Raw genomic sequence first — 27,625 nt, 5'->3', positions numbered from 1 at the left:
CTCCTTCTCCTAAAAATGACTTTTTAGATATCCCACAGTTTTATTTGATATTTAAAACTAGTTTTTAAGTTTTTACTGTTTCACTGTCTCTGCTCAATTACACATTATTTCTGTTTTAAGAAAGCAAACTCTTGTTTTCCTTAGTATTTTAGTAAGGGGGCTTTTAGGACCATTGTAGCCCCTCACACACTCCAATGAGTTCTGGGTCACTATGAGCTTGCTGGGTAGTCTGTACCTCTCGGTGTTACAAGCCCTACTCCATAGAGCCAAATTAATCCATGCCATGCACTGATGAGGATCAAACAATCCGAAACAGTCTGTATGCATGTTGGATTATTATGGATTATTCTGGCTCTGTACAAATTAACAAGATGACACATCATTGTATTCCAGCGGATCTGGAGGTGTGTTTAGCTTCTAAGGGCAACAATGGTTAATTTGCATATATTCAGCAGTGATGCACTGGGAGACATCTCAAGTTCACTCCAACCTGAATTATCACAAATTCTTTCTGTTTTAAGAAAGCAAACTTTTGTTTTCCTTAGTATTTTAGTAAGGGGGCTTTTAGGGCCATTGTAGCCCCTCACACACTCCAATGAGTTCTGGTTCACCATGAGCTTGCTGGTTAGTCTGTACCTCCATTGAAGTATGCCAGAGCTCAAATCTATGAATTATTTACCCTTTTTATCTCTTTCCTGCTCACAGAAGCCATTTACTGACAGAAAAGTATTTTATGGCTGTAATTACTTAGCAGTGAGGGTTACACTGTAGTCTGACTGAGTCCGACCAGGACAGAAACTGTCACTTGCATACCTGAAGTTTAACTCTTTCAGGCAAAGAAAGAAAAAAAGGAGCACAGCCTACTTATTCCTGTGCTTGGCACTGTACATACACATGTGTATCTCATCATGTCACATGTCACCTCGGTTGTCCATTATATTAAGTAAACCTAGTTTACATTGTATAGTTTAATAGTAATATTCAGCCGTCCTTCTGCAGAGTATTTTTTTTTCAACATTTTTACATGCACAGATTGGTAAGTCTATTTAAATTAGAAACATACCGTATTTAATTAGTGCACTCATGTATAGTAATGAATAAATGCATGTAGCAGATGCTAACTGACTGATGCAGTGTTACATGGCCCCAATAATACTGGGTTACCATGTGTTTTGCAATATTTAACACTGGCTTGATACAAGATGTCTGTAAGTATAAAACTTGCGTGCGTCTGAGCGTTTTCAGCAATAGAGCCATGTTACAGACTGATATGCATCGCTGAAAAATGAAGCGTGAAAGTGAGGCTACCATACACTACCAGCCTTCAGGTGAGTTAAAGAGAACCTGTAATTAAAAAAACGTCCCCTGGGGGGTACTCACCTCGGGAGGGGGAAGCCTCTGGGTCCCAATGAGGCTTCCCCCTCCTCTGTAGCTGCAGGCAATCCAGCGCTGGCTCCCCCGAAGTGTCCCGGAATCCTCCCTCGACAAGCCTGACAAGCGCTGATTTATTTACCTTTCCTGGCTCCAGCGGGGGCGCGGTTGCGGCTCTCAGCACGGAGATAGGCGAAAATAGCCGATCTCTGTTGGGTCTGCTCTACTACGCAGGCGCAGGAGACTTGCACCTGCGCAGTAGAGCGGCCCGACAGCGATCGGCTATTTCTGCCTATCTCCGAGCGGAGAGCCGATACTGCGCCTGCGCTGGAGCCGGGAAGGTAAATATTTACATCCCCACCGTCCTGGGAGGATTTTTGCCGCCGCCGTGGGACACAGGAGGACGGGGCAAGCCTCAATAGGATCCGGAGACTTCCCCCACCCAAGGTGAGTACCCCCCAGGGGAGGTTTTTCTCATTACAGGTTTTCTTTAAAGGGAATCTGAAGTGAAAGTTAAAATTCAGTTTTATAGATGTCTATGTAGAAGGAAGGTTCTGCATACCATAGAGCTTTCTGGGCAGAGATGGATTAAGATACAATGGGGCTCTAGGCAAGGAAGTAAATTTGGGCCCCCCTTGTGTTGTTTTTGGTAAGCTGAAGTGGAGAGAGATCAGAGAAGGTGGCTGTTGTGACACCCACTAGGACCCAGGCACCTGCCTAGGTTGCCTGGTGGATGATCCTGCTCTCTTTCCAGGTCCCCGCTTCATCCCATGCAGGGGTGTAACTACAAGGGAGCAGTTCCTGCGACCGCAGGGGGGCCTAGAGCTATAAGGGGGCCCCAACTCCACTCCCTCCGATAAAGGGGTCCATCTTTCAGATCAAGATGTTGTGGGTGGGAAGTTTATGATGTCCACACTTTTGTTATGACCCTTGTGAGATGGGCCCCCAGGCTGTGAGGAACACCAAGGGGTAGGCAAGGGAAAGGGGGTGAGCATTGTGGGGCCCCATCAAAGTCTTGCTGGGAGCCCCATGACTTGTAGTTACGCCCCTGATCTCATGGTTCCTGCTAGGTCGAAAAGCTCTTCAGCACTGCTCCTGCAACCTTCAGAAGTGCTCAGACACAGTGCCGACACACACAAGTATTCGGGGACACAAGTATTCCCGAAGGCTGCACCAGCAGTGGCAAAGACCTAGAAGAATGAGTATCTTCCACCGGGGATGGGGCAGGAATGGTGGGAAGCAACTATAAATCATGCCTCCCCCCCAGCAAAACTTTGATGAGGCGCTCAATGATCACATTCTTTCTCTTGCCACTCCTGGTGACCCTCACAGCCTGGGGGTCTAGACATCATCAACTTGACGCCCATAACAAGTGTAGCCATTTCTGCAGATTATTTTTATGCATAGTATTATAACGTCACCGGTGAGTTGGGTGCAGGCTGAGCCAATGACGGCTCACCCTGCTGCGCTCAAATTCCCCGTGACATTAAATACTTTTCCATCTCCGAGCTTTGGCAGCTTGGAAGGAGAAGTAATTTGGAATCTGGTGACGCCAGAACCCCAAATTACCCATGTGCGGGTTGCCCTATTAGGGATGCTCATTCGGACTCCGTGGAAATGCAACTTTCGAAATTCCGATCGAAAAATCCGCCGACTGTAGCGGTTAATGGCAAAGTCCCCGTAAGTCAGGGTTTATTAAACAGAATCTTGTGAACAAGATGCAAAAAATGGTTTTCAAAAAGACCTTACAGTTTTTGAGAAAATCGATGTTAAAGTCGGGAGAAATTTCCACCTGCTACGTATTTTCACACCCTATACTGCAGAGAGACGGGAAAAAGTATAATTTAATACTTGGCAGGCCATAGATCCCTTCTTAACCTCCCTGGTGGTAATCCCTAGTGTAGCTCGGGCTAGCTGCCGTGAGTTCAATGCAGAGAATAGCGCGCAGTGGGCGTTTCTACTCACCTCCTGGGGGATCCAGACGTCAGTAGCCGTCGGTAGCTCTGAATCACTCTGGTGAGATCGCCATCAGTTATCTCACTACAGAGTTACAGCGCCACCCTGAGGACGGAGGTACAATTGCAGTGCTGGAGCCCAGGGAGGTGAGTAAGCCCTTGAGCTGCTGCAGAGTCTCTGGCGGCATGATTTTTTTCCTGATGTTAGGGTCTGAAACATTTTAAAAAGACCCTTAAATCCGGAAGTAATCATACCGCCAGGGAGGTTAAAGCAATCAATAGCAGATCCCTTACCTATCGTCTTTAATTAAATCTTGCATCATTCCCCGTATCCTCTGACAGGATCACAGGAGGAAGGGGTGCACTGTAGGGATCCGGCTTCTACTGCTATCCAAAAGGGAATCGAGAAGACAGGAAGTAGGAATATCTAATGAATGGGGCATTGCAGAAACAAATTAAAGTTATGTATGGCTCAGAGGAGAAGATATAAACAGCTTTTATTTAAGAAGACATCTGTAGCTGAAGGTGCTCAGGGCATTTTTGAATTTAAAGTCTTGATGAATAATGTTGGAAAGACTCTATCCCTGGTAATGTAAAGCACTAGGGATTCTTGAGTGGCATTATTAACCATAAATGTTTATCAGTGGTCAATGATGTCATCTGAAATTTCCTGAGCCGTAAAGTGCTGAAAATCAAGATGCTAGTACACAGCCCCTTTAAGGACCAGAGTTTATTTTTTATTTTCATTTTGTCCTCTGTGATCACTGTGATTGGCTCACAGTGATCACATGGTAAGGAGCCAATTAAACTGGTTTCTTACCCACAGGAGGAAGCGAGTCTGCGGCGGCGGCGAACAGGGATTGGCTTGGGACCAAGGAAAGCTGCGGCGTAGAAGCTATGCTACATCATAGTTGGAGAGCTGCAGATGCAGAGTAGATTCTAACTACCGCGGTCCTGAGTCAGTTAACCCTCCTGGCGGTATATTAAAAACCGCCAGGGGGCAGCGCAGCCGTTTTTTTTTTTTTTTTTAAATCATGTAGCGAGCCTAGGGCTCGCTACATGATAGACGCTGCTCAGCGGCATCCCCCCAGCCCCGCCGATCACCTCCGGTGATAGGCGATCAGGAAATCCCGTTTAAAGAACGGGATGACGTCATGGACGTCATGACGTCTAAGGGAGTCCCGATCCACCCCTTGCCGCTGCCTGGCGCTGATAGGCCAGGCAGCGCAGGGGTCTAGGGGGGGGGGGGCTGTGTTGCGATGCGGATAGCGGCGATCGAGCGCGGGGCGGCGGCGATCGAAGTGCTGATGCAGCTAGCAAAGTGCTAGCTGCGTTCAGCAAAAAAAAAAAATTACTCAAATCGGCCCAGCAGGGCCTGAGAAAACCTCCTGCGCGGCTTACCCCGAACTACGTTCGGGGTTACCGCCAGGAAGGTTAAGAGAAAAAGGGAAATTTAAAGAGGAACTTTAACAAAAGGGGAGAAAATATATCAATACATTGCAAAGCGAGAAGTTAAAAAATAAAAGAGAGATGATGAAATTATTGATGTGTGCCATGCAATTTCTTCATATTGTTTGATCCACAATCATCTTGCACATGATCATCTTTGCTACTGGCAGACATAAAAAAAAACAGTAGCCATTATCTATAACCACACCCCCTACCAATGTGATAGGCTAAAAGGTTGTTTCTTTATAGATATACATACAGTATACACAGAGGGAGATACAGGGTGCTTGGCCATTTGAAACAGCTGTTTTTTTTCCACAATGCAACATGGTTCACAGACAGGAAAATGTCAGGATCGCACTGTGGGAGGAGTTTCACCACAATATCAGCCCTACATACCCCCGATGATCTAGTCAAGAAAAGGTAAAGATTTCACGTGGGAAAAGGAGTATTAGCTACCAATTGGGATGAAGTTCAATCCTTGGTTACAGTTCCTCTTTAAAGTGGCCTAAACCGCTGGATAACGACAAATGTTTTACTGCAGCCCCTCCCCCAGCCATGCATAAGCTGCAAAAACCAGTCAGGAACAAGTTGAAAAGAAGGTTTTTATAAAGAACTTTCATCTCGTTGTGAAAGAGCATTTTACTGAAGCAGAGGCGTATCGATATTAGATGTGAAATACCGTTACACTTGGAATAACCTAGTTTTGTCTTGTATTTTCCTCATTTCTTCAAACTGGTGCCGGACTGTCTACATCATATAGCCCTCTTATATATCACCACAGTAGCTAGCTCATATTTCCCATTACCCCATAAAATATGGTGAGAATGATTCTTAAATGAGTCTCACTGTCTTCCTGTAAAGACTTATTTTCCCCGTTGTAGCAACATCACTAGAAAGATCCGCCGGAGAGATTTAAATAGAACTCTTAAGTCACTTTTGATTGTTTTTCTTCGGCGTAAGTACCGAGGCTCCTAGACAGCGCCAAACTTCCATGCGGTGTGATCATTAATTCTCATAATATCCCACATCTTGCTCTTCTTCTGCATCGCGTGCCAAAACCACAAGCTGCAATGGGGAGAAAAAACGAGCGGGTTGTTACTGCATGGACATTGGCCAGATTCCTTCCTGTAGCGGACGTATGCCCAGCACAGGGATGACCCCAATGTGGATGCTGACATCACACAACGCTCTCCATCATCAATGCTTAATGAGTTCCAGCTTTAATTTACCATGAACATATGTAACTCTACTTTTCCAGAGAAAACGTGAGAGTGTTTATTTTACAGATTTGCCGAAAAAAAAGTCTATGAAATGTGTTCAAAAAATATGTAGCGTGTATATACATACACTGGAAAATCAATGATGTTGCATTCATCTGTGCTGCGTATAACCACCTGTGAGCTCGCCTTCCCTGACCCCTTCGTTGTTTCCCTGCAATGGTCGAGAGCTTGAGAAGAAATGTTCAAAGAAGAACTCGACAAAACCTTCATGAGAAAAAAGTGATTCCCTCTTTCGGCAAATTTGGCTGTTAATTTACAACCTGGCATCACGTAGTGTACCAGGAACCCCTTCTCAAAAGAATCATGTGCGCAGTGTGCACACAGCAACCGCTGCACCGCCCACACTAAGCTGATGCCGCACTAAGCCTCCGCCCATGGTAAGCCGCCACCCACAGGTACATCTGTGCATACTTATGTATGCATGGATGCACCCGCAGCTACGTGCATACACTACAACTGCCGCAATAAGCCTCCGCCCACACTAAGCCTCCACCCACACTAAGCTGTCACCCACAGGTGCGTCTGGGTCCATGCATATTTAAGCCCCATCTACACGATACGATTCTTTGTGCGTTTCGATTACGATTCTATTTACGATCTGAATAAATCCGACATGTCTGTTCGGGATTCAATCCAATTCAATTCGATTTGCCATTGTTTTGCAATGGCCAATCAAATTGAATCGAATCGAATCCCGATCGGACATGTCGGATTTAATCGGATCGTAAATAGAATTGTAATCGAATCGCACAAAGAATCGTATTGTGTAGATTGGGCTTTACACCCCTCAGTTAGTTTATAGGATTTGCAAATTTGTCAGTGTATCTCCGTTAAGCTGTATTGTATGCAGAAGCAGAAAAAAAATGTTTTGCAGCCCTTAAACAGAACAATTACTCGAGGACAAAAAAATTGCTGGTTCCCCAATCCCCTCAAGAAAAAAAAAAAAACAAGCACAACTCTCCTAATGTTATGTACTATTATCCTTTCCCCAAAACTAGCATAATACAACCTACTATGCTAAATACTATTCCCCAAATCCCACCTAATAAAAATCCTTACACTACCACACAACCTAGCATGGTCTCCAAGTTCCCAGTGCCTAGACTTGCCCCCTTTCAAACCCACTTTAGCTTGCCAAAGTATTTATCTTAAAGCGGGGTACAACTCATAATATTCAATAACAACGCATGTTCCTACTTTTTATTACTCATACAGTTATCATATTTGCTTTTGTGGACAAATATTATCATCCGTTTACAAATTACAAGTTCCCAAAGTGCACTTTTTCTGCTCTGAAAGCTGCCATTGTAATTTATTGCATTATACATTATAATGTATCCAGTGAGATTTTGTCTTCTGTGTACACATTTTTTTTATCTTGTCTTCAGCTAAAACACTGCCAGGAATGTTTACTAATAGTAGCTAATAAAAATAAATAATAAAAAAAGATAATGTAATCACTTCCTCAACTTCGGGTTCGGATTTAAACTTGCCACTGAAAAAGAAAGTGCTGTGTTTAACTGTTTGAATGCTGTTTTGCTACAAATATTGTTTTGGTAGTAGGTTTTAAGATTTAAAGGGAACCTGAAGCGAGGAAAATTATTTAAAATAAGCACATGACATAGCTGCAAAAGAATATTACATACTAACCTCACCGTCGGTTCCTCTCAGAGGCTCACTATTTTCTTCTTACAGTGATCCCTTCCAGTCCTAACAATATTTTGTCAGAACTGAAATATACCAGTTGCTGTCAATTATATATCAGCAGCTGTCAGTTACAACTGAATGTGCAAGGTAATGTCTATGTTTCCCTATAGCTCAACAGTTTAACAGTGTGCTGACCAAGAAGCTGTTAGGGGGTAATGGCCATTTTTAAAATGGGGGATGAAGAAATCCATTGATCACAGTGGACGAATGGGACGCAGGAGAGGAGAAAGAGATTGAGTAGTAGACTACACAAAAGGTAAGTATGACCTGTGTATGGTTATTTTGGCTTTTTATTTTTAGTTCAGGTTTTCTTTAAAGAATATTTTAGAGCCAACAAGAAATCAAGAAATGTTGATTTTCATCCAACTTCAAGAAATCCAATAATGTAGCAAAGTTGAAGATACACTAATGAGATTACAGTGCATAACACTACATTAACTACAAATGTTCCCGGAAAAAAAACATTTCAATTAAGAGCCCTGCAGACCTTGAGGATGGAAGTACTTCACCCTGCTGAGGGCACTTTGTTTGAGGTTCCATTGGGTGAGAGCGGTACTCCCAGCGGATCCCTGGAGGAGAAGCCAGCAATGTCAGGGGACATATGTACACCATTTAGATGTTTGGCCAAAATGATCACAAATTATTGTTTTGGCAGTTTACAGTGTTAGCTCAGCACAGGCCTCTGTATGGCATGGGTGGTCCCACCATTCATCCGTGGAGATGAATATACTATATGCTATTATACTATAAAGGTTATTAATTTTTAGAATTACTAGATTTTATGATGGAGGCAGAAGTATTGGTGGCAATAGTGAGCATTAACATGAACTCATAGCTGGACAGTTCTGATCTCTACGGAGCAGACTGGAGGATGTCAGGAATCCGACAATGAGTGAGGTCCTCATCATATGAAATCACCTCCAGGTAGTTAATTCGGCATATTTAATCATGATATATTTCTGCATTCTCCATACTTCCTTTTTTCTAGGGCAGAAAATGTAAGGCAAGAAATGTGGGAATTAGCAAGATTACTGGAACGGTTGATGGATGTTTTAAATCCCAAATCCAAATTTTCATCAGCAGAACTTAAACAGATTAGTCTGCAAAAGCTCTCCGGGTGATTAAAATATGTGTGTTTGAACAGTTAGGCTGGCTCACTGGCTTAAACCACTGCAAAACAAATGACATGGAAAGATTTCCAGATGACTTTGTATCCAACCCCTTACTCAGCTTCTCAAACTGCAAAATATTCCAGGCAACACAGCTCTTGCTGTATTTATTTTTTTAAGTTCCCAGACCCCTAGACATTATGACAGTTTAAACAAGGTAAATCTATTCAGGGGATAACTAAAAGAACAACTATCGCAAAAAAAAATTGTAAAATGCTTTCATATAAAATGTAGACTTTCCCCAGAGGAAAATGCAGTAAAAAATACTTTTTCCCTCTGTCGCTGTGGCGGCATCCTGCAGTGCAGAAACAAAAAACATAATATGCTCATTCATCACTTATCACGTAGTGGTCCACCACATTGTGATTAAGCTGTATACAAACTAGATTCTGATCGCCTTGGTTGAGTTTGTATAGAGTTTAGCAAGTCGACTCCATTTTGTTCAAAAATAATCCTTGCAGTAATCTAGGGTGTAGATTTAAGTTAAAGGGGAACTTCAGCCTAAACAAACATACTGTCATTAAGTTACATTAGTTATGCTAATTAGAATAGATAGGTAATATAATCTCTTACCCACCCCATTTTAAAAGAACAGGCAAATGTTTGTGATTCATGGGGGCTGCCATCTTGGTCATGGGGGAAGCCATCTTTTTGGTTGAAAGGAGGTGACAAGGAGCAGGAGACACAGTTCCAACTGTCCTGTGTCCTGATTACCCCTCCCAGCTGCACACACTAGGCTTCAAATGTCAAATTCAAAATGTAAAAAATAAAAATTGCACCAAAACAGCAGAACGAAAACAACAACATGAGAAATCCCATCATGCTTTGCACAGCATCAGGGGAAAAATGCCCGGGCAGTTTTCTTCTGTGCAGCTAAAAATTAGGCTTGTATAAAAGAAATAAAGTTCTGATGCTGTGAAACTGTTAAAGAAACACCAAGCCTTTTCAGTGCTGCTGAGTCGATTTTTAGTCTGGAGGTTCACTTCAAATTAGTTTTAGTCATGAAATAGCAAATAAAATAGGGAAGATTTAGTAGATTAAAAAAGATAGGCCAGTTGATTTGGTGCACGATACCTGATGAAGTTGACCATACCCACAAAATGCGTTGTAATGTACCAATAAAATTTCCGATCAAACAGAATAGCATTAGATCATTTGTGGAAGTAACTGAAAGACATATCTCATATTATATGCTATCGAGTGAATTTAGTATTGTAGGTAGTAGTGATGGGAATTCCGGCTCTTATCAGAGAATCGGCTCTTCTGAATCGGCTCCCATGAATGAGCCGGCTCTTACGGCTCTCAATCGGCTCTTCATTAAATATCACTGGACACCACTCAGAATCGGAGTAAAAGCCCCGCCCCCGTCTCCATGACAACTTCAGACTGCTTCGCTGACTGGGGCAATCCCTCCTGCTACTGCTCTGCTCCGCCCCATACACTACCACAAGCTGCAAGAGGAGGACTACATCTCCTAGCATGCCTCAGCGCCCTTTATTACATAGCAAATCAGAGCTGTGTGGGGCGGCTGAGGCATCGGCTCTTTTAACCACTTGAGGACCCACCCTTTACCCCCCCTTAAGGACCAGCGCTGTTTGTTGTGATCTGTGCTGGGTGGGCTCTGCAGCCCCCAGCACAGATCAGGGTGCACGCAGAGCGATCAGATCGCCCCCCTTTTTTCCCCCCTATGGGGATGATGTGCAGGGGGGGTCTGATCGCTCCTGCCTGCAGGCATGTTGCGGGGGGGGCACCTCAAAGCCCCCCCTCCGCGGCGACATTCTCCCCCTCCCTCTCCTACCTTTCCCCCCCAGTGATCCGGGCTGCACAGGACGCTATCCGTCCTGTGCAGCCAGTGACAGGACGTCCCCTGTCACATGGCGGCGATCCCCGGCCGCTGATTGGCCGGGGATCGCCGATCTGCCTTACGGCGCTGCTGCGCAGCAGCGCCGTACAATGTAAACAAAGCGGATTATTTCCGCTTGTGTTTACATTTCACCTGCGAGCCGCCATCGGCGGCCTGCAGGCTATTCACGGAGCCCCCCGCTGTGAATTGACAGGAAGCAGCCGCTCGCGCGAGCGGCTGCTTCCTGATTAATCAGCCTGCAGCTGGCGACGCAGAACTGCGTCGCTGGTCCTGCAGCTGCCACTTTGCCGACGCACGGTATAAGCGTGCGGTCGGCAAGTGGTTAAAACTGAGAGCCGGCTCTTGTCGTTCACAGCAAAGAGCCGGCTCTTAGAGCCGGCTCGTTCGCGAACGACCCATCACTAGTAGGTAGGAAGAGTTGGTGGCAATGCAAATGTAGGCAAATGTAACAGGACGGAATGAATGTGACAGTGGATATTGTACAAGATGCATTATACAGTTAGCATAGGGATGCTTTCTTATTTTTCCTATTGTTATTGGCATAAATATCTATATATTTCCAAAAAAACATAATAGTTTGGTCTTCTTAGGTACAATAGCCATAAGAAAGGCACATACAGTACTTGCTTTCCGTAGGGTGAGGTTGATGGTGATTTGTATGGAAATGCGCAGTGAAGTATAAATTCCCATTCTAATGTCCCCATATATTTTCTCAGGTTTATAGACTAACATATTTCCTGTTTCTGCACAGTTATGCTTTACATACATTTTTTCTGCTCAGAACAAGTAGAGGTGACTTAAATCTCAGCCTCCTGGAGTCTTAAGCGCCTACTTTAGAAGTGGAAACTATAATTTAGCCTATACAGCTCTTGAGACTGCATTCAAAAAAATACATACATATTTATGCATAGAATAGAAAATTCACCATCTTAACAACGGAAAGTGCTTGTAGAACAGTTAGAGGAACACAAGACCGGTGTAATGATTTGTATACATATTATTTACATATGAATGTTGCTGGGGAAATAAACGGCTGTGAATATCAAACACTGAATTTCAATAGGTTTTTACCCTTTGTAGCCTGTCGGAAAAATAATTTCTGGTGAGTGCAGTTATTTGTTGGTGTTTGGCTGTACCCACACACAGGGGCGGCCCTACCATGATTCACGGCAGCAGACAGTAGGGGGCAGCATCAGTTCTACAATCTGATCTTTTTCAGTCTCTCCCTCTGCTCTGCTGCTTCTGTCTGACTCATGGAGCCCAGAGCTTTCCTGCTATGAGTCTGTGTGTGCAGGCATGCCCCTTAATTAAATATTCATTGCTCTTTGCTAGCCCAGCTTCCTTGCCATGTGCCATTCTAGACCTCTGGTTTCCCTAAACACACACACACACACACACACACACACATACTGTATATATATGCAAGAAGTTTTATATCAGGATGATACTATTTATTGGCTAACTAAAAATGAATAAAAATAAGCAAGCTTTCGGCCTTGCAGCCTTCGTCGGGCTTATATCCTGTTAGTTTGCAAACTGGTGGTACAGACAATTTACATGCAACATCAAAAGGGAAAACAGATATTTTTTCAAGCATAAATACATGTCATTAAGATGCCTTAATTCACACAGACCATCGACTCACATACAGACGATGCGCCACTGTATGTGACGGCGCGAAACGGCTGTCGACCTCCCCACCTGCCTGTACCTCTCCCTGCCATGCATTTGCATTTGGAATAGTAATGTATGCCTTTTAACCTTTTTCAAATAAACTCAAAAGTTTTATTTAGGGATGTGCAAGGCCTCTTGCTCTTCTTGTGTACACTGGACTTTATGTTGTCTGGCTGATTGCACTCCCTCTGTGTTCTGATTCAGCCTCCAGTGCATGGTCACCTTTCTCTATTTGATCGATATTACTCCACTTCAGTATTGGTAGTGAGATTAACCCTCCCCACTTCCCTCCAGTATAGGTAGCCAGATGACCCCCCCCCCCCTCCTTCCCCAGTGTAGGTAGCCAGATGGCTTCTTTAATCCCTCCTTTTCCCATCCCCCTTTCAGTATAGGTATCCAGCTTGCCTTCACACTACAGCAGCCATCAGTTATCACTCATTTCTCCACTCATCTCCGGTGCAGAAGCTTCCTCTTCCTTTCCCTCTCCAATGCTGCCCAAGTCTGTAGCCGGCGTCAACAATGCAAATGTGCAAGCTTGCAAATACTGCACCAGTTTATACTGCTACTTTGGTGCCCTTGCTCCTGAGGTACCCTAGGCCATGGCCTAGAAGGCCTTGGCCTAAATCTAGCCCTGTATACAGTGCTTTGTTATGTTGAAACTTTAAAATTTAAACTTACGGTAATAACATAAAACATAATTCTTATCTTGGAAAAACTGTATGAAAGTATCTCTGCATTTGGGCCGGACATAAAGTAGTTTGAGAACAGTGATTGCTTCACCTCTAGGGAGATCTTGGCGCAGATCAGTTAAGCATCTTTTACTTTTATTAGATTTATGCTACAATTTTCCTGGTAATGTGTACATAACTAATTATCCATTCTTTCTTGACTAAGTCCCTAAAATCAACTTCTGAACGGTACTCACACTGTTACATTTTGTAGGTTAAAGGTGTTAAAGGAGTTTTTCTGGCCAATCAAAAAGTTGATGGAAAAGTGACAACCCTCATTACATACAATAAAGGACGAGACTGGGACTACCTGATTCCTCCAAGTCTGGACATGAATGGCAAGCCAACCAACTGTAAACCGGTAATTGTCAATGACCTAACGCATGAGGTGTCTGTAGTCTCCTTATGGCAATTGCAACCATTCAGCTTCTCCTGTTCCTGTTTCTAAGGCACGTTATAACATGAAAAAGAGTTGCTATTACATTTCTTCTCGGAAGGATGCACAGAACGTTTTTCAGTCTTCAGTAACTAGAAATCGGTTTGTAGTAGTAGGGGGGGAAAAGAACAAGAAATGATTGATACTTGCTGTTTTCGTGTTGTTTAATACACTCTAAACCTGCAGTTAACCATCTTTATTACTAGCAGACATGAAAAATTACCAGACAGCACCAACTGCTATAATTTACAAACACACCCACTAGCAATGTGATAGGCTAAAAGATTGGTTTACATATATGTATACAAGGTTTGCAGACAGGCAACTGTCAGGGCCATGGCCCTGACATCACACTGTGGGAGGGGTTTAATCACAATATCAGCCATACAGACATGATCGATCTGATAATCTATAGAAGAAGAAAACTATTCTTGTGAGAAAGGGAGAATTGGATACTTATTGAGATAAAGTTCAATCCTGGGTTGAAGTTCCTCTTTCAATATGATTTTTCTGCCCCTGAAAAGTTAGTGTGGCTAGTCCTCAGTTTAAATGACTTGCTAAAAGGCATTTCTGTACCTTGCTGTGCCAACAAAGGTAACCAAACTTTTTAAAGCAAACCTTAAAGGGAACCTTAACTGAACGGGGGGTAAAGAGTTTCAATTACCTGGGGCTATTACCAGCCCCCTACAGCAGTCCTGTGCCCTCGGAGCCGCTCTGGAAGCCTCCGGTCCCCCGCTGTCACTTAGTTTCGTTTTTGACGACTCACCAGTCGGCCGGCCGCCATGCATATTATTGGTCGCATTCCCTACTGCAATTAGCGCTGTTGCGGACCGCAACACGTACACACATATCTACGCGTGCGGAATGCGGCAATGCGTATTTTTGTACGTGTTGCGGTCCGCAACAGCGCTAATTGCAGTAGGGAATGCGTCCAATAATACGCATGGCGGCCGGCCGACTGGTGAGTCGTCAAAAACGAAAGTAAGTGACAGCGGGGGACCAGAGGATTACAGAGCGGCTCCTAGGGCACAGGACTGCTGCAGGGGGCTGGTAATAGCCCCAGGTAAGTGAAACTTCAACCCCCCGTTCAGTTAAGGTTCCCTTTAAGTGAAAAAAAAGTATGGTATAATAAATAGTGTGTGTAATATGGATAATGAATAGAACATTAGTAGCAGAGAAAAGTGTCTCACACGTTTATTTTCAGTTACATAGCATTTTCTTATAACATTGCATCATACTGTCACAGTTGCAGATTTAAAACCGCTCTCTGTATTTTAAACTATGAAACAGAGCAGAGCTAATGACACTTTGCACTTTCCTGCAGTAAAACCGTATAATAAGCTGTCTCTCATTGTTTGTTTGTTTAAGTGCTTCAGAAAACAGGGCTTTCTTGGACCTAAGTTGGGTCGAATAGCTTAAAAAAGCTCTTTTGCATAGACAAATTTAGTTTTTTTTAACTCTTCCTGTACTGCAGAGCAATATGAGACTCTTTTATTTGCTACTAATGTTGTATTTCTTAGCTGTACTAGAAGCAGTAGAGTGTTGTGCCGTGTTAGCCATCAGTAAAAGCAAGGCATTTTGAATCAGGATGATACCATTTATTGGCTAACTTAGAGATGAGTAAACAGTGAGCTTTCGGCTTATAAAAAGCCTTTGTCGGACTGGTTCCTGACCAAAACTGAAAAACACAGCTGTTTACTCATCTCTAAGTTAGCCAATAAATGGTATCATCCTGATTCAAAACTCCTTGCTTTAGCTGTACTACACATACAATTCATTATATCGTGAGAAGATTGTTCCTCAATGTGACTCTTTATTATCTTTATGACAATGTGACTCTTAAATATCTTTATTAATTATCTGTTTATCTATCAGTTGGGCTATCTGCTCTTATCATCAGACCGATTCACTGGTATTTGTCAGAATGCGTTATGCACATTTTTCAGTCCAATGACACTTTGAAGGAATCTCCTTGTAATATCAGAATATGTCAGTGACATGGAGACACGATAATGTAATCTAAGTTGTTATTACATCTTTCCACAGTTCATTTTCAATCCTGATCTGCGTTTCATGAAACATGATATGTAGTTTAGATGAACTAAGTATAAGTTCACTTTTCATCATATATTTTGATAAAACTAACTTTGTAAGCTAAAAGATAATGGCCTCAATTCACTAAGATCATGCTGGAGATAATAAGGCAGAGAAAACTGGTAAGAAAGCGTACCACCACACAGTGAGAGAGTTATCTTATCTCTTCATTCCTTAAGTTACCTCCTCTGTAGTTAAGTTACCTCCTCCGTAGTTAAGTTACCTCCTCTGTAGTTATTTTCACATGCAGTTAATTAACAGCCTGTCTTTAACTTTAGAATTCTGGAGTTATTTTAAGGATTGAAGAGTTAACTTAAAGACAGAAGAGTTAACTTTTGGTTTGCCTGCGTTAAAATGTTTCCAGAATACTGCATGCCTCATCACCATGGTAACAACTCTAGAAATGTTATTAATGACAGGAGATAAGCTTAGTGAATTGAGGCCATTGTTGGCTATTTCTGTTCATTATTGATTTTGTTCTGCTGTGCCTGTTATGCACAATGTACTTTATACTTTCTAATCAGACACAGTGCTAGGCACTTTTTTATATCACTGTTATGAATGCCTTTAAACGTTCCCTTGTTTATTTTTTCTAACATGAATCTGATAAAAGCAATGTACTGGAATAACATTATTTGGTATGATGTTTATCTCTCTTTTAAATGTCTCTTATATCTTGAAAGCCTGAGTGCCACCTTCACCTCCACCTCCGCTGGGCAGACAATCCGTACGTATCCGGCACAGTCCACACCAAGGACACGGCTCCAGGCCTCATCATGGGGGCCGGTAGGTCACTTCATAACAAACCTGCATTTATTTCTCTTATGCTGTTTATTGCTTTTAGCGGCATGAAAATGCATTTTCAAAGAGTCCGTATTTTGAAACTACATCAATAAAGTAAGCCAATGATGCTGCTTCAGAAAAACAAAACCTTACATTAAACTGAAGCTTAGACCAACTTTGTTGCAAAGTCATGATGCAATAAAATAATGATTAAAGCGATATCCCTCTTTTGCATAAAGAAATAAAGAATGAAGATATAAAGAAAACTCTCAATGCAGATCTATACACGGGCTGGTCCTAGACTTTCTGCTGCCTGATGCAAACTTTGGATGATTCCCCCCCCCCCCCCCCCAAGGTGGACATTTATAATACCCGTATTATATACCTCATATCATGACAACAACAAAGAAAGCAGATTCGGCCACCAGGAAGTTGCAATTAAGCTTTAGTACATCCCACAGCAAACAGCTACAAAGAGTGTGTTGGTGGTCTGACAGCTGTTTTGCGAGTGTGTCTCGCTTCCTCAGAGACCAGCCCAGGTGGTCTCTGAGGGCTGGTCTCTGAGGAAGCGAGACACACTCGCGAAACAGCTGTCAGACCACCAATACACCCTTTCTATCTATTTCCTGTGGGATGTACTAAAGAGGTGGAAGCTTAATTGCAACTTCCTGGTGCCCGAATCTGCTTTCTTTGTTGTTGCCATGATATGAGGTATATAATACGGGTATTATAAATGTCTACCTTAGGGGGGGGGAAGACACATCATCCAAAGTTTGCTTCAGGCAGCAGAAAGTCTAGGACCCGCCCTGTGTATAGATCTGCATTGAGAGTTTTCTTTATATCTTCTTTCTTTGTCTTTATGCAAAAGAGGGATATCGCTTTAATCATTATTTTATTGCATCATCACATAGATCCCAACTGAAAAAAGTAAAATATTTAAAAAAAAGAATCCTCCTGAAACTTGATGTTTCATTTTTTTCTCCTTAGGTAACCTGGGCTCACACCTGGTGGAGAACAAGGAGGAAATGTACATAACTTCAGACTGTGGAAATACATGGAGACAAGTATGTTTATTTATTTGTTAGCTTATTTTTCTGCCTTTGACAAATTGTTAGTCAGGGCTAGGGATGCTCATTCGGATTTCGCGGAAATGCAATTTCCGAAATTCTGATCGGAAATTGCATTTCTACATCGTAATGCGGAAATCGGTAATGCAAGTGCGGTAGGTGGATTTCCGCCAGAAATCGCGGAAATTCCACCTGACTTTAACATCGATTTTCTCAAAAACTATAAGGTATTTTCAAAAACGTTTTGCATCTTGTTCAGAAGATTCTGTTTAATAAACCCTGAAAATTTGGTGTTTCTAGGACTTAAGGGGGCTTTGCTTTTAACCGCTAAAGTCGGCGGATTTTTACTGTAATGTAAAATGCAGAAAATCTGCATCTGCCTATTTTCTGCATTTTACAATACAGTAAAAATCTGCCGACTTTAGCGGTTAATAGCAAAGCCCCCGTAAGACCTAGAAACACCACATTTTCAGGGTTTATTAAACAGAATCTTGTAAACAAGATGCAACAAAAAGTTTTCAAAAAGACCTTATAGTTTTTGAGAAAATCGATGTTAAAGTCGGGCGGAATTTCCGCTATTTCCGGCGGAAATTCCGCATTGGAATGCGGAAATTGGTAGCGGAAAGCAGAATCGGTAATTGGCAATGGCGGAATGCGGATTTACCGCGGAATCGGAAATTGGCATTTCCGACCATCCCTAGTCAGGGCCCTTTTACACTTAATGTGATGGTATGTGTTGCGTTTTAAAGCGTTTTCTCTCCATAGCAGTACCTTGTGAAAAAGCTTCCATTTTTTCTCCATAGCAGTACCTTGTGAAAAAGCTTCAGTTTTTCAGCGTATAGTGTAAAAGAGGCCATAGGGAAGCATGGTCACTGGACTGCACATCAGTTGTCCTTTCAGTTACAAGTGAAAGCAAGTGATACAGTGTAAATGGACCCTTCGCGTTGGTATGCGTTAGTGTGCGTTAGTACACCATTTTTTTCATAGCAGTGCATTGTAAAAAAGTTAAAACGTGTATAGTGGGAACTGTGCTATAGGAAAACATGGACATTACTTTGAAAATCTTTCTTTCAGTTATCACTGGGAGCAACTGATTAAGTCTAAAGGCTCGTTTAGACTATGCGCGCTGCCGTGCGCATTTTGGCAGCGCGCATAGTGTGCGACATAGTGTGCGGCATAGACAGCCCTTCTACCATTCACATTGCATTGCACTGCTGCTGCATTTTCAGGAATCGCAGCGCAGATCCCATTCACTGTAGTGAATGGAATCTGCAGCGCAGCGCACAGTAGTGCAGATGTGGTGCGATCGTATGCATTGCGTTCCAATTGCACAGCCATCTGCGCTGAATGATCTGAACAAGGCCTAAAAGGGGCCTAAGGGGCCTTTTACACTTTTTCACTTGCTGTCAGTTGTAACTGAAAGGACAACTGATGAGCAGTCCAGTGACTATGTTTCCCTATGGCTCAGTTCAAACTATACGCATTTTAACTGAAAGCAATGCACTGCTATGGAATGTTAAAATGCATCAGTTTTTCGACGTATAGTGTTAAAGAGGCCTTAGGAGAAATGTAAAACTTTTGTGAACTTGCCAATCACCCCAATACTCAAGGATTGTTTGGATTCAATGCCACCTGAGAAGTTGTTATGGGAAGTTTTTGGCAAGAGGGTGTGACTGCTGTTGCCAATGCCATTGAATCCACTCCACCCTTCTAGCTGACAGAAGATGCATATGCTATCAGTCAGTATGGGGCCATTAAAGCAAACCTCCTACTGACCTTCCCCCATGCTACTCCCTAACACTAACAATAGAATATTCAAGCAGCTCAGGGTGACCAAGAACCATTAGGAAATAGGGATGGTCGGGAATGACTATTTCTGATTCCGCATAAATTTTGATTCCCGACAATGCTGATTACCGATTTCACAGATTTTCAATCGTTCTGATTTCTGGGTTCAGATTTCTGAGTAGTCATTTTTTTGGGTCATTTTTACATTCTCTGATTGGCCAAGTACTTCTGAGTTGTCTCTTTAGTCTCTGATTGGTCCATTGCTTCGGAGGTCTGTGATTGGGATAAAATAACTGAATGGTGGTAATGCAGTATTTCCGCAGAACGTTAATTCACCTCATCAGCACCTAACCTATTTATCCACAGCCAAAGCTAGCAATCTCCTTATCTTGGTCAATGCAGGTTCTCTTTACAGACCTGGTTCACAGTTTTTATATGTGCTTGAAAAAGTATTGTATATATGAATTATGCATGAAAACAAAAACTGCTGCATGAGGTCACAGCTTCCTATTCCCTCTTTCATCTGCCTGCTCATACCCTCCCAGTCAGTCTATTGCCATGATATGCTATTAAACATTATGGATTCAACTGACAAAGCAGTCACTGCAGCCCCTTTACAATCATGTGACCAATGGCTGAGTGTTCCATGCTGGCTCGATATAGAAGCAGGCAATTGTTAATTCATGAGAATCTCTGAACTTGTGGAGCATATTCTCTAGTATATACTGTATATATACTGTGTGTGTGTGTATATATATATATATATATATATATATATATATATATATATATATATATATATATATATATACACATACATATATATATATATATATATATATATATATATATATATATATATATATATATATATATATATATATGTGTGTGTATATGTATATATATATATATATATATATATATATATATATATATACTGTATGTATATATTGTTTATTTATTTATTTATTGTATTTATAAAGCACCAACATATTATGCAGCACTGAACATTAATTTAGGTTACAGACAATATTTAAGGGTGACAAACAGCAATATGACAATACAGGAATACAAGAAAACCAGGTCACACAGCACAGTATGAGTACAAGGTAATGCTTAGTTACTGGAGGGGAGCATGGAGATTAGGCAAGTTAGGTTCACTCAGATGCATAGCATGGGTTCACAGTAATGGAGGTGCAAGATCAGGTAGGACACAAAAGGAGGAGGACCCTGCCCAAAGGCTTACAATCTAGAGGGAGAGGTAAGGACATAAACGGTAGGGGACCAGAGTTCAGCTGTAGGTTTAGAGTACTTGTGAGGGGTAGTAGGCCAGAGTGAAAATGTGAGTTTTGAGGGCTTTCTTGAAGATGTTAAAGGAGGGGGCTGCCCTAATGGGTGGAGGTAGGGAGTTCCATAGTGTTGGAGCAGCTCTTGAGAAGTCCTGGAGGCGTGCATGGGACTGGGTGATGCGGGGGGCGGTTAGGCGAAGTTCATTGGAAGAGCGGAGTGAGCGGCTAGGTGTGTACCTCTGAGTAAGATCGGAAATGTAGGTTGGACAGGTTTTGTGGACAGATTTGTAGGTCAGACACAGTATCTTAAATCTGATTCTGGACTGGATAGGAAGCCAGTGGAGGGATTCTAGGAGGGGATCTGCTGTGGTGGAGCGATGGGAGCAGTGGATAATTCTGGCTGCCGCATTCATGATGGACTGCAATGGGGCTGTTCGGGTCATAGGGAGACCAGACAGCAGGGCATTGCAGTAGTCAAGGTGGGAAATTATATATATATATATATATATATATATATATATATATATATATATATATATATATATATATTGTGAGAGAAATGCTGGGTTAGAGGTAGAAGGTGTGTATATTTCTCCCAGATTTCTCTCTTATATATGTTAAAACTCCAGGGCAGCAAGCATTTCAGCAGTGAAAGGGTGTTCTTTCACTGCATTTGGCTTTTTGGAAAAGCTGGTAAAAGGGGCCCTGGAGTGAATGGAAGTGAGCGGGTGGGACTTCCATTCACCAGGCTATCCAGGCTTTTGAAGAAGCCTGGCTAATTAATTGCCTCATTAGGCTTCAGGGGAAACCCTTTAAATATGGTGTCTCCAGTGTTACTCTCTCTCTCTTCCTGGGATCTGCCTGCCTGCAGTAAGGAGAGAGCCAGACACAGTGAGTAACCAAACTTAAGCATACTGTTTGTAGAGCTGGATGCTAGATCCTCTCTATTGCATAGAGAGGGAATCTATGTATGTTAGTTAGAGCCGGACAGGCTAGGGTTTATTTTTATGTTTTGTTTTTTGTTGTACTCCTGTGTGTTGGATATGTAAATAAAGCTGATGCTATCAGCTTAAAACTTGGTCTGCTGACTGAACTGTTGTTTCTAAGACCAAACTGGTCCCTGCAATCTGCCTAAACCCCCTGAGACTACACAAATTGGACTCGTTCCCTTACATGTGGTGGAGGATGCTTTGGCATTAAAAAAAAATTTTTTTTAAGGGGCTAGAAACCTAATTGCAATTCATCATTATAAAGTGTTTTGTTGCATGTCAATATGGATGACATTGTCAAGGCTCTGGTACAGGCTACGGCTGCCCAGCAAGAGGCCACCAGAGTCCAGCAACAACAGCTGATTGCAAACAGAGAGGAACAGCGTCAAGATCATGAGCTCCTCAAAGAGGTGGTGCAGCAGCTAGCTGCAAGGAGTGCAGCAGCACCGCCTACAGAAACCGCTAAGTCAAGTGCTATTCGTGCTAGCTACTATCTGCAAAAGTTGACTACAAATGATGATGTTGAAGCTTACCTTTCCACATTTGAGAGGATTGCAGAGCGTGAGGAGTGGCCTAGAGAGCAGTGGGCGGGTCTGGTGGCCCCCTTTCTATCTGGGGAACCCCAAAAAGCCTATTTTGATCTGGATCACGTAGCCGCTAAAGATTATGACAGACTAAAAGCTGAGATTCTGGCCCGACTGGGGGTCACGCTCTCAGTCCGCGCCCAGCGTGTTCATCAGTGGATGTTTATAACAGAAAAGCCTCCCCGCTCCCAGATGCATGATCTAATTCATCTAACTAAAAAATGGCTGCAACCGGAGACTCTAACCGGACCACAGATCGTGGAGAGGGTAGTGATGGACCGGTTCCTTAGGTCTCTACCAACACCTTTGCGCAAATGGGTAAGCCATGCAGAGCCAAAAACTGCTGATCAGCTTGTGGAAATGGTGGAGAGGTACGTTTCTGCTGAGGAGCTACTCAGCCTTCAACAAGTAGAGCGAACCCAGGTTCCCAAGGGAAAGCTTCCTGCTTGGAAAAAAGGATCTACAACTGATAAGAGCATGCTCCAACGTGGAGAATCTACTAGCGCTAGACTCAGAGAGTACCAAAATGTGTCAGGAGGGCCCCCTCCTCGCCGAGGACCTAATAAAGAGTTAGTGCGGTGTTTCAGGTGCAATATGCTGGGACACTTTGCTGCAGACTGCAGCCTAACTGATGAACCTATGCAGTGTGATATGGCCTTAACAAATAGACGTACGTCAATGTATGCTCAGATTGTGTGTACAGCCCTTCCACAGACAGGGAATGATAAGCACCTGTGTAATGTTGTTGTGGAAGGAAAACAAGTAAATGCATTGTTGGATTCTGGTAGTCAGGTTACCCTGATGAAATCTGTGTTGGTTGAAACTCCTCAATATGTGCATGATAAAGTAGGGGTTACATGTATACATGGGGATACTCGCGAGTATTCTATTGCGGAAGTGGAAATCAAAACTGCCTACGGGACATTAATGTACCCCGTAGGGTTGGTTCCCACTTTACCACACGATGTCATTTTGGGTAGAAACTTCCCACATTTTTGGAAATTGTGGGAGACAGACAAGGTTATGAACCAATCTTGCTCAAAGGGAAGCTCCCCTGATTCCGGTACTAATGTGTCTGAGGGTGTACCGGAGGCTGGGGCTACTAGAGATTTTCCGTTCTCTGTTTTAGCAGGGGAAGCTGATGAGGTAGACATGGAACCCCAGGTTGACCAGGTGATACCAGGGGGGGAAGTCCATGTAGACTCGGTTGAGGAAGAAAAGGACATGCCTGATTTGGAGATTAGGAGGGATAATTTTGCTTCAGAACAGTTAAAGGATCCCACTTTATCTAGAGCAAGGGCTAATGTAAAAGTTATAGATGGAAAACCCGTAAACCCTGACTCCACGCTCTCTTGTCCCTACTTAGCCCTCCAAAATGACCTGTTATATCAGGTAGTAGAAAAGGGAAATGATCGGGTGGAGCAACTGGTTGTCCCGAAACCATACCGACGTATGGTACTTGACCTTGCACACAAACATGTGATGGGTGGACATTTAGGGGTAGAGAAGACAAAGGAGCGAATTTTGCAACGGTTTTTCTGGCCAGGACTACATTGTGAAGTCGAGGAATACTGTAGTTCCTGTCCAGACTGCCAGTATTCGGCTCCTAGGCCACATTTTCGTAGCCCTTTGGTCCCTCTCCCTGTGATAGAGACACCATTTGAGAGGATAGCAATGGATTTGGTAGGCCCGATAGTAAAATCTGCACGGGGACACCAACATATATTAGTAATAATGGATTATGCTACCAGATACCCCGAGGCCATTCCCCTACGTAATACCTCATCGAAATCCATTGCTAGAGAGTTGGTACAAGTCTTTAGCCGGGTGGGAATCCCAAAAGAAATACTTACTGACCAAGGTACCCCATTTATGTCCCGGGTCATGAAGGAGTTGTGCAGATTGTTCAAAGTGGACCAACTTCGCACTTCTGTATACCACCCCCAGACTGATGGGTTAGTGGAAAGGTTCAATAAAACCCTCAAAAATATGCTTAAGAAAGCGGTTGACAAGGACGGGAAAAATTGGGACTACTTATTACAATATCTAATGTTTGCTATAAGGGAGGTTCCCCAATCCTCTACAGGATACACCCCTTTTGAATTGTTATATGGTAGACACCCTAGGGGCCTGTTGGACATAGCCAAGGAGACCTGGGAGGGTCAACCCACCCCCTTTAAAAGTGTCATTGAGCATATATGCCAAATGCAGGACAGGATAACTGCAGTGCTGCCCATAGTAAGAGAACACATGGAGCAGGCGCAGGAAGCCCAACGGAGGGTGTATAATAGGAGTGCTAAAATACGTAATTTTTCCCCTGGTGATTGAGTACTAGTTCTAATACCCACAGTAGAAAGCAAATTTTTGGCAAAGTGGCAAGGACCCTTTGAAATTCTTGAGAAGATTGGCGAGGTAAATTATAAGGTTCGCCAGCCAGGTAAAAGGAAACCTGAGCAGGTTTACCACGTCAATCTTATCAAACCTTGGAAAGAAAGGATGTCACTGTTCACCAAGCCTACTTCATTTCTAAGTGCAGAACCCTTAGTGCCAGAGGTTAAGGTGGCAGACTCCTTGTCCGACACTCAGAGGAAAGAAGTACAGGCCCTTGTAATGAAGAATAGGGATGTTTTTTCGGAGAAACCTGGTCGAACCTCTTTGGTAAAACATGACATCATAACTGAACCTGGGGTAAGGGTTAACATAAAACCTTATAGGGTGCCTGAAGCTCGACGAGAAGCCATATCTCAGGAAGTTTAAAAAAATGCTGGAGTTGGGGGTCATTGAGGAGTCGCATAGCGATTGGTCCAGTCCAATTGTCTTAATTCCTAAACCGGATGGGTGCTGGCGCTTTTGCAATGACTTTCGAAAATTAAATGCTGTCTCCAAATTTGATGCCTACCCTATGCCTCGTGTGGACGAATTAATTGAGAGACTAGGAACAGCCAGATATCTGACGACCTTAGATTTGACCAAGGGCTATTGGCAGATCCCCCTGACAAACCAAGCCAAAGAGAAAACTGCTTTCAGCACTCCCGAAGGACTGTTCCAGTATGTTGTGTTGCCATTTGGGTTACATGGGGCCCCTGCCACCTTCCAACGTACCATGGACCAAATCTTAAGGCCCCATAGACAGTATGCAGCAGCGTATCTGGATGACGTGGTTATCCATAGCGCGGATTGGCAATCCCATCTACCTAGGGTACAGGCCGTGCTGGACTCCATACGTATGGCTGGACTGACAGCCAACCCAAAGAAATGTAGCATAGGCCTGGAAGAAGCCAAATATTTGGGGTATAACATTGGCAGAGGGCTAGTTAAGCCTCAGCTTAACAAGGTGCAAGCAATTCAGGACTGGCCTAGACCATTGACAAAGAAACAGGTTCGAGCTTTTTTGGGAATCACTGGTTACTACAGACGGTTCATAGCTAATTTTGCCACTATAGCGGTCCCCCTGACTGACCTTACAAAAGGGACCAAGTCTATAATGATCAAGTGGAACTCTGAGGCAGAACAGGCCTTTCAGACCCTTAAAAAAGCTTTATGTAGCCAACCAGTGCTGATTACCCCAGACTTCACACAAAACTTTATTGTGCAGACGGACGCATCTGATGTGGGAGTGGGAGCAGTACTGTCCCAAATCAGAGAAGGTTCAGAGCATCCTGTGGTTTTCCTGAGTAAAAAGTTGGACATCCATGAAAGAAACTATGCTACAGTAGAGAAGGAATGCTTAGCAGTTAAATGGGCTCTGGAGGAGCTTAGATACTATCTGTTAGGCCGCCAGTTTACATTAGTTACTGATCACGCCCCCCTAAAATGGATGTGTGAAAATCGGGAAAAGAATAGAAGGGTGACAAGATGGTTCCTGGCCCTTCAGAACTACAAGTTCACAGTGGAGCATAGACCCGGGTCCCAGCTGGGAAATGCAGATGCCTTGTCCCGGGTACACTGTCTTGAGGCTAGTTATGTTCCGACCCCTACGTCGAAACAGAGGGGGAGGGTGTGTGAGAGAAATGCTGGGTTAGAGGTAGAAGGTGTGTATATTTCTCCCAGATTTCTCTCTTATATATGTTAAAACTCCAGGGCAGCAAGCATTTCAGCAGTGAAAGGGTGTTCTTTCACTGCATTTGGCTTTTTGGAAAAGCCGGTAAAAGGGGCCCTGGAGTGAATGGAAGTGAGCGGGTGGGACTTCCATTCACCAGGCTATCCAGGCTTTTAAAGAAGCCTGGCTAATTAATTGCCTCATTAGGCTTCAGGGGAAACCCTTTAAATATGGTGTCTCCAGTGTTACTCTCTCTCTCTTCCTGGGATCTGCCTGCCTGCAGTAAGGAGAGAGCCAGACACAGTGAGTAACCAAACTTAAGCATACTGTTTGTAGAGCTGGATGCTAGATCCTCTCTATTGCATAGAGAGGGAATCTATGTATGTTAGTTAGAGCCGGACAGGCTAGGGTTTATTTTTATGTTTTGTTTTTTGTTGTACTCCTGTGTGTTGGATATGTAAATAAAGCTGATGCTATCAGCTTAAAACTTGGTCTGCTGACTGAACTGTTGTTTCTAAGACCAAACTGGTCCCTGCAATCTGCCTAAACCCCCTGAGACTACACAAATTGGACTCGTTCCCTTACAATATACATATATATATATATATATATATATATATATATATATATATATATATATGTTTGTTTGTTTGTTTTCAAAAACTACAATGTCCCCCTGGCCCCCTGCTGTGTCTGTGCCCCCCCCCATCCCCTGCAACATGGTGTGCAGAGTGCGCTGCTGAAGACTACCTGTGTCCTCTGACTTGTGGAGTAAGCAACATCTCAGTGGTGCAATAATTGGGTATTCTTCCTGTGTGGCGCTGTGTCTCATATATATGACACCATCTAGTGGCGTTTTGAGCCACATCGGTATCATCCTTGGGGCACATCTGGCTATGGGGCGGGGGGCTGACTTGTACTGGGGCCACATCTGTTTACTGTGGAGGGGGCTATACTGGTAAGGGGGCTTATATGGAAGTCAATCACTTTTTCCTGGTTTCTGAGGGAAACGTGGGTACCTCGGCTTATACAATGGTCGGCTTATATTCGAATATATATGGTACATAAACAGTTAGTGTGTTTATAAACAAGTGAGGGTATTAATTATTGTTTTTACAACTTTATTTTTGAATACAACCAAAAGCTAAAAAAAATGTTCTCACATTTGATGTCACAATCTGTACTCGTGGGTGTAGAGATAAGAGTAAGGTTAGGCTGGCTCTGTGTGTAAAGAGACACATCTACCAAGAGGCAGTGTGGCATGTTAAACAAATTAAACCTTTTTTTTGCCAAAAAATTGCATAGAACAATGTTTGCAAATGTATCTCGCTCATATACGTATTTTCTTATTTACTG

General features: G+C 43.1%; 1 protein-coding gene across 5 annotated transcripts in view; it reads left to right on the top strand.

Moving 5' to 3' along the window:
- Window positions 1-27,625, top strand: part of SORCS2 (sortilin related VPS10 domain containing receptor 2) — a 1,283,452-nt gene that overhangs the window by 1,081,976 nt on the left and 173,851 nt on the right. For all 5 annotated transcript variants that reach the window (XM_068276884.1, XM_068276875.1, XM_068276891.1 and 2 more), the window contains exons 10-12: window positions 13,415-13,561; window positions 16,414-16,516; window positions 17,501-17,577. In XM_068276884.1, coding sequence (XP_068132985.1) covers window positions 13,415-13,561; window positions 16,414-16,516; window positions 17,501-17,577 — 327 coding nt within the window. The remainder of the gene's footprint in view (window positions 1-13,414; window positions 13,562-16,413; window positions 16,517-17,500; window positions 17,578-27,625) is intronic.

Source organism: Hyperolius riggenbachi, chromosome 1 (assembly GCF_040937935.1).
Source record: "Hyperolius riggenbachi isolate aHypRig1 chromosome 1, aHypRig1.pri, whole genome shotgun sequence".
Taxonomy (NCBI): domain Eukaryota; kingdom Metazoa; phylum Chordata; class Amphibia; order Anura; family Hyperoliidae; genus Hyperolius; species Hyperolius riggenbachi.
This window is presented reverse-complemented; position numbering and strand designations above follow the sequence as displayed.